Source organism: Hemibagrus wyckioides, linkage group LG04 (assembly GCF_019097595.1).
Source record: "Hemibagrus wyckioides isolate EC202008001 linkage group LG04, SWU_Hwy_1.0, whole genome shotgun sequence".
NCBI lineage: Eukaryota > Metazoa > Chordata > Actinopteri > Siluriformes > Bagridae > Hemibagrus > Hemibagrus wyckioides.
The window spans coordinates 11,224,734-11,237,737 of NC_080713.1; the positions used below are offsets into that span (position 1 = coordinate 11,224,734).

The window sequence follows — 13,004 nt, forward strand, 5'->3', positions numbered from 1 at the left end:
TATTCTACTTCAGGTATTTTAAGTTGGTGTGATTGGTTAATATGACAAAAACCAGCCGGTGCCACCACCTCTCCAGAACTAACTTTACAACTATGAGCTCACAGTTATGTTATGAACAGTTAGAACAGTAATATTATGTTCTAATTCCAGTTGGGGAGAGGGAAGAAAGAAACATGGTACAATGTTGCTATTCCCTTCTCCAAGGTGTTGACCTCCACTATTAAAGGAAATATAGGATTAGGATGATTGAGGATGGTAGTTATGGTGAAAGCTTGTTTGAGTGCTTTGAAGGCTAGATGTTGCATTTATAAGTCCACACAGCATGACCACATATTCAGAGTGGCCAGAAGTGAAAGCAAGTTTCCACTTGTCATCTTCTCTTATCCTGAGACAATCCAGATTATTAAATCTGGTTGAATTCTTTAGTTATTCAAGGACTGTAGGGACCACAGGATAGGGATAATGACAATGCTACTATGGTAATCAGTGCATCAATGCCAATCCTTTTCACAGATGAAGAAAATTCTTGCTAAGGCTGACTTGTTCTATTGCTTCCATTATATATACCCTTCATGGCTTGGTGCATAGCTTGAAAAAGGGGCTAGGGTGGGAGGGTTGTGTTGGACAAGAGCTCTACAGTGTGGTGAGAGGGACTAGAAGCAGTCTTTGCTACTCTAAATATTCTTTAACTTGGAATAACGCAGGAATTTCTGTGGATTGCTGGGTTGACTATGGGCTTTCTGAGAAGGTGGAAGCTTTAATGAGAATCTGTTAGATGCAAGTTTCTTGAAATTCAGAAAGCTATATTAGTATCTTTCTTTAAGAAGGATTATGAAGAGTTATGTTCTCTTTTACCATTGCAGTCTGTGATATTTGTGGGATTTAGCCAATAAGAACATAGTCGTCACATTGTGAAAGGGACTGGCTTGGAGATGGTTTGGTTGGTGATGAGTGCCTCACCTATGGGGTTGTCTAGGGATTGATTGGTCCTATGGATTGAGCACTTGCAGGGTTTACAATGTCCTGAAATTAAGAAGGTTCCCTGCAGCTCTGGTGGTGATGAGTGCTGAAAGATGGAATGATGTCTGAATGATGTATCACCACCAAGTAAGAAGAATGATTTTGGAATGATGAAACTGCATGCATTCACAGTATTACTACATGGCTAAGATGCATCGTACAGTTCTTTATGAGATGAGTCCCTCAATACAGCAGAGGTACCCTCTCCTTTCTTAACTTTCTGTTGTCCTGTTGTGCTGCAAGTGGCATGACCAATCTGCACAGGTTTAGCACAGATGTTTATTCTCTCTGTAAAGTACATGGTGCTCCATCTCTCTGCACTGAGATGGTCTAGGCAAATTCTGAGGTTGATGAACAAGTTGAGAGATATATTGCTATTGCTACATGCCCCTTGATGAGAGTTGCAAAGAGTTCCAAAACGTCAGGCAAAAGGCAAAGTAAAAAACAGGGTTTCGGAGGCAGGCAGAAGGAAAAACAGAGAATGGAGCTAGGATCAAAAACCAGGGTAAACACTACAAAAACAAAAGGCTCGGTAATGACATGAGGACACTGTGCAAATACTTTGAGATGGGTACGAGACACACAAAGGTTTCAATACGTACACAACTCAGGAAGAAAACTGGAAACAGGTGCGACTAATCATGACACACAAGGGTAAGAACCAGTGACAATACAGGGGCGGAGACATGTCATGAACTGAAACAAAACACACATGGTAAAACAAACAAAACAAGCAGAGAAGTAACACAAGAGTTACCCAAGCTGAACTTTTACTAAAAGTCGCACAGTACAAAGAATATATTTTTCCAACACATCCACACCTGTAATCAGGAAGATCCCTGAGCATGGGAAGAACATTTGAGACTCTTTCCAATTAGTTTCCATCAAGATTGTTTATATTAATCAACACCAGGATGAAAGGGGCACTTTTAAGAAAAACGTTACGGCTTTACTGTAACACAACACTGATCAGGAGGAACAACTACAGAAGCATTCTGTCAAAGTTGATCATGTTAATTAAATAGTTGCATAATTCTCCTTTGCACAATGTTCAGGCTGGGCCAGCATGATTAAGCAAGAACATCATGTATTATGAAGTCTGACCCAAGGGATATCTGACTAATGCACAGACCCGATGAGAATATGAAAACCTGGAAAACTATTTAGCATGGCTTTTAATTCTGAGCATGATGTTCTGCTTTGAGTTTCGGTGCAGCTTCATTATGGTTTGCGATACACACTGCAATCTAAACCACATGAGTAAATTCCATTTTCTATACAAAGAGAAAATCGGAAAAGGTTTTAGTTTTTATGTGAAAGTAGGGTTTATTAAATTTCAGTTCTGAATACACTGAAAAACGATTTTAAATTCACTTATTACAAAAATACAAAATGCAATACAGTTATACGGTAATTTACATGGATAAATGGATGAATGATGCATTATTTATGCTGATAGGGAAAATGCAGTGTCTCAGAAGCATTAAACTAAATGAACTGCAGATACAGAATGAGCATCCACATCTGGGAATACAGAGGAAATGAGAAAATACTGGTTGAGCTTCTGCATATCACTGGAATGAAGGACTTTTTTTATTATTATTTCCAGGTGGCAACAGATGCTTTAACAGTCGTGGTCATACACCATATAAACTATAATATGAAAACCACTGACAGGTGAAGTGAATAGCATTGATTTTTTCTTCATATACCCCAGTCAGTTCTCAAAGTAAATGTGCAGGAAAGCAGGAAAAATTGGCAAGAGTAATGATCTGAGTGACTTTGACGAGCACAAAATATGATGGTTAGACGACTGGGTGAGATTATCTCCAAAACATCAGGTCTTGTGGGGTGTTCCCAGTATGCAGTGGTTAGTACCTACAAACAGTGGTCTAAGAGAGAACAACCAGTGAACCAGCAACAGTGTCATGGGCAACCAAGGTTCACTGATGCACACTGGGACCAATGGCTAGTCTGTCTTGTCTGATTGCACAGAGGAGCTACTGTAGCAAAAAATAGCTAAAAAACATTAATGCTGGCTATGGCAGCAAAACATGTATGGTCTGTGAGACCTACACAGTATAATGCTATTGGTTCTACTGTTATGGCTGACTGGTGTAGATCTCTGAATTGCCTCTGTCACCTTGTACAGGACCCCTTCACCATTCTATTCACATATACTGTAGTTGTATACATTGTAAGTCCATGAGTAAGGTATAAGTGTTGACTTGAATTGTTGTATATATAAATACAAGCTCCAAAAGCTATTTTATTTAGATCTTCAAGTATGTTGGAGTAAAATAACAATGTCTTTGTTCTCTAAGAGCCTGAGGCTGATTCCATCAGACAGCTAATTTATGTAGCTATATGAAAACATGATATTCTTCATAACAGAGTAAACCATGTGGAGCAGGAGGTAACTAAAGGAATCCTGCAACGTAACCCGGGTTGTAGTGTATGATGTATGATATCCTTGTACAGAAATGAACAGCTGTTGACTGCAAGCTATAAAGGAAAAAGGGTACAGTTCAAAATACAGTACGGATAAAAGATTATTGAAAAATATTGTTTATGTAGTGACTAAATATTAAGATCTGAGATTTTCAATAGTATGTTGGATGATTTTATAAAGCAGCATGTAAGAGGGAGTAGAAGATCAATCTTAAATCCTCAGAGAAATGATCAGAGAGGAAGACCTCTCTGTCTCCTCTTGGCATCTTCTTCATTTACAAAACCAGCATGAAATGTCTTTGATCTCTGTAGAGAAGTGTGTTCATCAACTCTCTGCTTTTAAAGCTGGGAAACATGTATATAAATATAAAATTTAGATATTATAGACGCTGAAGCCAAAAGTCTGACATTAAGACCAATAATCAAAGACACCATCACACTTCACTAATGATTCACCAATTCATTTGTGTTAACCTAACTACAGAAGAAATATGCAGACCGGTAATGGAAAACCTCTGAACTTCGATATTAAAAAAAAAAAAAAAAATCTTTGACTCATGCTGAGCTCCCCTAAAAAGGAGGCTCTCTGTTGTCAGTGTTGACATTGCGGTGTGTGTGTGTGTGTGTGTGTGTGTGTGTGTTTCTATTTGAATTACTATTGTGTGCTGTGCTACTCTTTTTTGCTGATATGCTTTGAGGGTTTAAAAAAATTCTACGAGATTTACAGCTGTCAGACCACAACAAAGGCAGAAAACTATGAGTCTTATGAGTAAAAACTATGAAAATGCTATTTAATGATGAAATTAAATTGAGAAAATACAATCTAGGCCTATTTATAAGCAAGAGATGACAGTAAATGTGTGTTTTCTTTATAGGAAGTGGCACAAGTGGAGAAAGAAGCTGTCCCAAGGGCTTTGAGAGGGTTAATGGTACACAGTGTGTGGGTATGTACACTAATCACTTTTAATATCACTAATATTTAATATCTAATCGCTAATATTTATAACAGAATGTGTATGTTACATTATTACATTATTATTAGTAGGTGAATTGTACGACAATTTAATGAAGCCAAAAGCTACAAGCGTGTATGTGTGTGTGTTTGTGTGTTAGTGTGATTTTATCATAGGTAAGCGCATGCCTAAAACCCTCTTAGTGTGATAAAAATAATAGTCTATGAGTGGCTATGCAATGTAATATATTAATGACAAGGTTTGGTTGCTAAGCAACATAACGGGCAAGTGTTGCATTCTATGGACAGAGCAATTGCAAGGTGTAAAGCTTCGGTGCAAAAATACAGACTTTAATTGTAGTGATGTAGTCGCAGGTGTGCATACATCATGGATTTTATGACATTTATTTCTGGTCCACTAATTTGTTCAGACTAGTGGTGTTCCAAAAGCTTATATTTAGTATTATTGGAACGTTTCACTGTGTGTACCATTCTGCTTGCCTGGGTTCGACACAGAAAATGAGGTAGTTAGTGATATCATCAGCGGACACGAACGGTAAATGTCTTCTGACTTAAAACACGAAAGCTCATCAGAAGATGAAAATGAAGAAATTTCACCAGGTCTATTTTCTATTCTATCTGCCTATTGGTTGCAGAGCACTATAAACACATGACTTGGCCATACTGTGTCTGAAATGTCAGTTATTTAATATTATTTATAAATCTGTCATGTTAAAGCAACATCACGCTCATAGTCACGTTGTTATACTTACTATTGGCATGACTGTGATGACCTCCAGCTGAACTACTAAGAAGCTAGGATAAAGCAAAGTGAAGAATTTCGCCGTACTGTCAAGTATATGAGACAGATAAAAGCTTTCCTCTTCTTTTCTACCTTGTCTTCTTCTCATGTGATATTGCTTAATTATACAACAGTTAGCTCTGGGTTATCTAATGAGACTGATACTTTCCAGAGGTATCAGCATTGGTACTTTTCACTGCTTTGAACTTGGCTCATCCAATCAGATTTTAGAATTTGAGTTTGTTCAATAAAGGGAGATCAGTGATGTGCAGGATAAATGCATAAACTTCCAACTGCTGCGTGATGCACACATGTTTTCATAAGCATCGTTTGAGCAGTTACACAGATTTAACTTCTATAAGGATTCATTGAATGGCAGTGATAAGTACCATCACATTATGATAGCATAGCTTAAAAAAGAAATAAGAACTATAAAAAAATCTACTATTCTACTAATCTATTATCTACTATTACGTACCGTCTTAACACGTTATCTTTAAAAATATTTAAAATATTCAATTTTACTGGAGCATTTAGAACTGAATCTTTTACTTCAAGACTTTTAGTCTTTGAGAACATAAATATTAAGACAGTAACATTGTGAGAGAGAGAGAGAGAGAGAGAGAGAGAGAGAGGAAACTTGTAGGTGGTTTAATTATCTCTGTGTGATGTTCCTTGCAAATCTGCCCATCAGATAAGTGATATCACATAATCCAGTATTAAAAGCTGTGTGTGTGTGTGTGTGTGTGTGTGTGTGTGTGGTTTGAAGGGTGGGGATGTTGGGGGTTATGACTTATCTCTGAGCTGGAGACAAACTGTCTGTGACTCACTCTTCTTCGGAGAACAGTTTATTCCCAACAAATAAGAAGCCTGGTCTCTCTGTGCACATGTGTGTGTATGTGTGTGTGTGTGTGTGTGTGTATGTGTGTGTGTGTGTGTATGTGTGTGTGTGTGTGTCCATGAGTCCATTTTAAATCTCAGCTGTTTTATTATGTAACTATAAAAATTTATAAAAGTAAAAAGGTCTTTAAATGTTATAGCAGTAATTTAACAGTATAAAATAAAACGTTGAGGGAGGACTTTGCAAATCACATAATATTAATATATTTTCAACGTTATAAGCTTTTGTGAACTTTGCATTCTGTTAACAATAGAGATTCGAACACCAATATACTCCCACTGTCCCCTTTATTAAAAACACCTGTACACTTGCACACTCCTGCAGTTTTGTAATCAGTCAATCATGTGACAGCAGCACAATACATATACTCCTGCAGGTACAAATCAAGAGCTTTCTTAATGTCCACATCAAACGTCAAAATAAAAAAGAACAAGTGTGGTTACTTTGATTGTGGCATGGGTGTTTTTGCCAGATGAGCTGGTTTGAGTATTTCAGAAACAGCTGGTCTCCTGGGATTTTCACACACAATAGTCTCTAGTTTTTACAGAGGATGGGGCGAAAAACAAAAACCCAAACTGAATACACTTTGTTGGTGAGAAAGATCAGAGGAGAATGAACAGACTTGTCTGAGCTAACAGGTAAGCTATAGTAACTCAAACCCATGGCTATCACTGGTAGCTCTTGGTTGCCAGAAGTGGAACCTAATATAGCCTTCTTCTATTTCCCCATCCACCCCAATTTTTGATGTGCATTTTGATGCTTTAATGCACACTATGGATGTAAAGAATGCTTCTTTGGGTTACTATATGCTCCCAGTTCGGTCATTTTCATCTGAACCTTCTCATCAACAAGTGATGTTTCCCCTATTCTGATGCTTGATGTGAACATTAACTGAATCTGTATCTGCATGATTTTATGCACTGATGCCACCACATTGTTGTCTGTATGGATAGCTACATAAATGAGCAGGTATACAGGTGTTTCTATTAAAGCAGTGGTGATTGGAAATAGTGCATAAATGAACATTAAAGAGGAGTTAACCATTTCAAAATCAGAGTGTTTTGAGTTTTCAGTGTTTTAATGGTGCACGCAAGGATTTGGAGATGTCATCATTTGTATTGTTCTACCATTTTGGAAGGGTCAGTTTTTGTTGCGTGCTGCAAACAAGATTATACATGTGCTGTGAGAGTTTAATACGATTTTTTGTGAAGAAAGGGCATGCATTACAATTCCAGAAGAATACCAAGCAACAGCATATGGATGAAATCAGTTTTATTGTTGGTGGTGGTACTCCCAGTCCCAGAGTGGGGTAATGATCTGAATACACTATGTACATTTCCAGTCATCTTTCCAGAGATGGTGTGTGCTTTGAGGGCATATTCTTTTAAACAGTGCCCATGGATAGTTTACAAATGAATGAGTACAAGACCCACATAGCTACAAAGTGGTGGTTAATAGCCTTCATTGATCTCCAACAACATTACTGCATTGTATTTTGTATATTAACCTTCAGTGGGTATACAAAAAGTCTACACAGTGTGTGAATATGGCAGGTTTTTGTAATGTAAAATATTAAACCAAGATTCATCATGCCAGATATTTTTCCACCTATAATGTTAAAATAAATTCAAGTGAAAATAATTGAAATGTTTTAGGCAAAAAAAACCCTTAACTAATACTTTGTCAAAGCCCCTTTTTTGACATTCCAAAGCCCAATTGTTTATTAGTTCAGAGGCATTTAAAACCTGGTATTGTTTATAATGTTAGTATGGAATCCTACTGAAGGGCCTCTGTCTTTCACCAGTCATGAAGTATTGTATATGTGCCATGGCTTTGTGCATGCTACGGATATTATCATCCTCTCAACTCTAGTTCATATACAACAAACTCCAGCTGTTAATGCAAAAGGACAGGAACATGGAGGGACTGTAACATGTATTTATTTATGGTATCATTTATAACATACACTCTGCTTGGGTTTAATACATGTATAATTTATCACATATCCACACCACTACCTTAAAAAAGAAGAAACTCAACATTTATGCATGTGTATGGGATTCTGGTTCCATTTTAGTGAACAAACTCACAGAAAATCCATATTAAAATCAGTTGGATGGAAACAACATGACAAACAAAGACACACCCACAGACATCCACACACCCACCTCTCATCTTCCTCCCCTGGTGTAGATATTAACGAGTGCTTGCAGCCGGGTTTCTGTGAGAACGGCAAGTGTGTGAACACCCGTGGGAGCTACAGCTGTGTTTGCAAACCTGGTTTCTTATTGGACGCCTCACATGGCCTCTGTATCTGTAAGTACAGGGAATATGCTGGAACATTGGCAATGCTGAAGATTCACTCTATGCAGGGTCAGGTCCAGATGTCTGAGTACACTACCAACATGGAATAAACATTATAAACATTTTATTAACTAAAAAAGTAAGTCAGGAAGGATTGTATGTAATTAACGTTTGAGTAAGTAAGGCTATTCTATTGACAATAATACTGTGCAACCCATTGTGAGGTATCTCAGGACAAATACAATGATTTATGAATATTTCTTTCTACATACTTAATTGTTTATTCAACATAATATGAATCCAACATCTGGTGGGTTCCACACCTCCAGGGCTGGGGGTTCGATACTTCAAGGAACCCACCTTGGGGGTTTCCTCCAGGTACTCCGGTTTCTTCCCCAGTCCAAAGACATGGAGTGTAGACTCAGTGGCATTTCTAAATTATCATGAGTGTGTGTGATTGTGCCCTGTGATGGGTTGGCACTCTACCTTATGCCCCAAGTCTCCTGGAGTAGGCTCCATGCTCCCTGCAACCTTGCACAGAATATGGGTTACAAAAAATGGATTGATGAATGGCTGTATAAAATGAATACATGTAAAAATATAATAAAATTTTATCATCATGGCCTGGATACAGCAGTTAGTGATAGTGAGTGAGAGTCAAGCACAGTGTTCTGATTGGTCAAAAGAAGTAGGAACAGTGCTGCACAGCTCATACAGGAGTTCACTATAGAATCAATATGTAACAAAGAAAATACTATGACATATTTTAACCCAATGATAGTCACAATGTTGTAGAACATTCTGGAAATTTATAGAATAATAGCTATGAACAATTGTTCCTTCACAAGCCTGTTTTGTTTTCTCTTTCCAAGTTAATAAATCAAAAACACAGCTTGTAAAAAAACTGGAAAAGCTCAAAAGCCTCAGTGCTGAAAAGTCCTGTGTCTAATTGATAGCACTGACACTCAGGACTCCTTCCATCCTTCCGTTTCTTATGTTACTGATTATGTATATATGTATTGTCATGCAAATCATTTGTTAATTAAAGAAATAATAATGTATTAAATTGAGCAGATTAATAGAAATGGCTTGAATTATAGACAAGACATGCTGTTATATAATTAAAACCTTATGTCCAATCAGAAACAAAAATTCAACAGCAGTCTAATACATTAGGTGTTGTTAAATGTTGGAGATGGTTAGTTACATTTAAATAATGAAAATTTAATAATAAAGGATTGGCTGAAGGATTCTCATAGCTGATTAAGTAAGCACACTTCCTGGTAGTGCACTCAGACTTTTGGATGTGACTCCATGTTCTTTACAAATGTAACATAAATGAATCCCAACAGTCAGTATAATCCTTAGAAATGAATGTCTGGAGAGACAGACAGACGAAGCCTGAATGTTGAAGTGCTAAAAGCGGATTTAGCTGTATGATGCTCTGACTGTGCTCTGATGTTTGTAACAAGGCATCGCTGAGCTGCTGCCTTTCTTGTGCTTTACTGATGCCTTGGATCTCTGACCTCTACACTATTCCAGCTGCCTTTTTTGTTCAAGTGCACGTCTGGGAGCTTCAATGGGCATTTTTCGCTTTGTTGGAATGCTGTTAATGCGTTTTGTGTATAGATATATGTATGTACGTTGGTGTTTATGCTTCCATGCATGTGCATGTGCGTGTTTTTAAAAATGTTGTGTCAGATATTGGTTGATTGTCAATTCTGTTCTACTAAGCCAATCAGATAAGTATACAAGTAGGATTCAAAGTACTGTGAAATGTGTGGCTGCACATTATGGCCTAAAGATACTGGGCTCATATTGCGATTATGTTGTGATATCTGATTTGTTAAGACATGGTTAATGCACATTGTTGATGTTTGAAGACTTTTAGACTCAAAATGATCACAAATTGATCAAGAGAACATTCCATGGATGTCAGTTAAGGTTATTAAGTGGAGGCAAAAAATGGTGTGTGCTATGAATTTAGAGTTGCATTCTAATTTCAATTTAAAATATATGGTATTCAAATGTATATGAATAGTAGTTAACCCATATTTTCTGCCACAAATGGGAACGCTTGCGCAACAGTGCAACACTGTTGTGTAGAAATGTGTAGCTATCACATAAATCACAAAAAAAGTAAGAACCAATAATTAAGAAGAATATAGAGACAATACACCAATCAGCCATAGCATTAAAAACTGCGAAATATTCATAATAGTAGTATGTATCCCTTGTGCCAATAAAACAGCTCTGACCCTTTGAGGCATGGACTCCACAAGACCTCTGACCTGTTTTAAGTCCTGCTACACCGCCCCATATGCAGCTAGCAGTGGACTAGCGACTGTTCATAGCCAGAATGAACCTTTTTTAGAAATTTGTGCTACACTAGCTCTTCTGTGGGATCAGACCAAATGGGCTAGCTTTCATTCCTCACAAGCGTCAGTGAATCTTGGTGCCCATGACCCTTTTGCTGGCTCAACAGTTGTCCTTCCTTAGGCAACTTTTGGTAGGTACGAACCACCTCATACTGGATAAACCCCATAGAGCTGCAATTTTAGAGATTTTCTGAGCCAGTCGTCAAGCCATCACAATTTGGTGCTTCTCAGTTTCACCCAATCTATACACTTGCCCATTTTTCTGCTTCCAACACATCAACTTTGAGAGCTGACTGTGCATTTGCTGCCTAATATATCCTACCACTTGACATATCCCACTGTTACAAGATAATCATTGTGATTCACGTCCCCTGTCAGAGGTTTAATGTTATGGCTGATCAATGTATTGTAATTTTATCAGGTATTTAGATCCATTTTTTACTTATTTGCTCAAATATATGTTTACTTGTCAGTTTTAAAAGTATATTTGTGTTCTATATGTTTTTGTCTAGGTTTTACTTACTGCATGAAATAACAGCCCATTAAACAGCCTAAAGAAACAGCAGTAACAATAGACACATCTGGTCATTTTGCCAAATGGTTTGTTACACCAGGTATAAAATACTTCTAAAAGTAGAACATTAGTTCATTTTGTCTTGGATTGTTATGTTCTGCCTGTTATTATTATTATGTTCAGACAGATGTATTGGATGACGTGAACACTATGATTCATCCAAACACAAAGGAAATCATCTCTAGAGTCTGAGGCTAAATAATACTCTATTACACACCATCACAATCAATCAACCTTACTGACAGTGTAATAATGACAATAAGAGCTAAGAAACCATATATTGTGTAGCTTTAAGGAGAGGTCATTTTTCTTATTATTCAAGGAAAAGTGGGTTCTCCAAATCATCATAGATCCCCTCCATTGTAAAATGACTTTACTAAAATATTTTATTAAACATTAGGGTTAGTATTTGAATAGAAGCACAATAATTTGGGGGCTTTTATCGCTGACTTTTCCAGCTGACATAATACATTAGGTCCTACTTGAGTGGTCTAACTATAAGAAATGTGATAATAATCAATCAGGATTTCTAGTACTTTTAAAAAAAAAAACACACACACCGTATAATCTTCTTTGAGAACATACAAAGACAGCATAAAGTACAAAAGTTAAAATCTTCTCACACATGTAACATACAACCTGTAGACATTGAGCTGAGATGTTATTTATGAAAAGATCGTTTAATCACTTTATGTATCTCTAAATCTTAATGGACTGGCATGAGAAGAATGCTTGCATGTTTGAATCCGTGTCTCTGTTTACGCAGTCTGTTACAACATTTCAAGCTTGAGTCATATTATTTTGCCTTTATGTTGCGTGGGATGACATTTTTTACCCCTCTGCACAGCCCAGAAGGTGATCTCAGAGGAGAAGGATCAGTGTTTCCGTATTGTCTCTCAGGGCTTCTGCTCTATGCCCATTCTGAAGAACATCACCAAGCAGATCTGCTGCTGCAGTCGTGTCGGTAAAGCCTGGGGTAGGAAGTGTGAGGCCTGCCCATATTTTGGATCTGGTGAGTCACTTGTTTTATTTTGTGAATATTTAGTTATTATCCATTTACATGCACCAGTAAAAATGGGGAGATATAAATGCTCAGTTCTTTAACAATAAAGATAATAAATCATTTTGTGTGAAAATGTACACTCACTGTTCACTTTATTAGAAAAACCTGTACACCATTAATGTTGTTATCTAATCAGCCAATCATTTGGCACCAGCACAATGCATAAACTCATGCAGATACAGTTAAAGAGATCCAGCTTATGTTCACATGAAACATTAGAATAGGGGAAAAAGTGTGATATAGCATAGATATTGTTGTCAGGGCTAATTCAAGTATTTTAGATACTGCAACAATTTTACACACAGCAGTTTCTAGTTTACACAGATTGGTTTGAAAAGGGTTTGCAGGCTAAAGGGTTTGCAAAAGGGTTTGCAGGCTGAAACACCTTTATGATGAGATAGATCAGAGGAGAATGACCAGACTGGTCTGAGCTGACAAGAACTCAAATAAGCACTTTTTACAACCACGGGTGCATCTCATAAAGAACAACACATCACACCTAGATGAGTTACAACAGCAGAAGACCACATCAGGTTCCATTCCTGGCAGCCAAGAACAA

General features: G+C 37.3%; 1 protein-coding gene across 4 annotated transcripts in view; it reads left to right on the top strand.

Annotated features, from left to right (window-relative positions):
• The window catches only part of LOC131351762 (latent-transforming growth factor beta-binding protein 4-like), a 63,315-nt gene that overhangs the window by 14,533 nt on the left and 35,778 nt on the right, over positions 1 to 13,004 (top strand). For 3 of the 4 annotated variants that reach the window (XM_058387308.1, XM_058387305.1, XM_058387307.1), the window contains exons 5-7: positions 4,347 to 4,415; positions 8,320 to 8,442; positions 12,230 to 12,394. In XM_058387308.1, coding sequence (XP_058243291.1) covers positions 4,347 to 4,415; positions 8,320 to 8,442; positions 12,230 to 12,394 — 357 coding nt within the window. The remainder of the gene's footprint in view (positions 1 to 4,346; positions 4,416 to 8,319; positions 8,443 to 12,229; positions 12,395 to 13,004) is intronic. The other variant, XM_058387306.1, reaches the window with a different exon arrangement.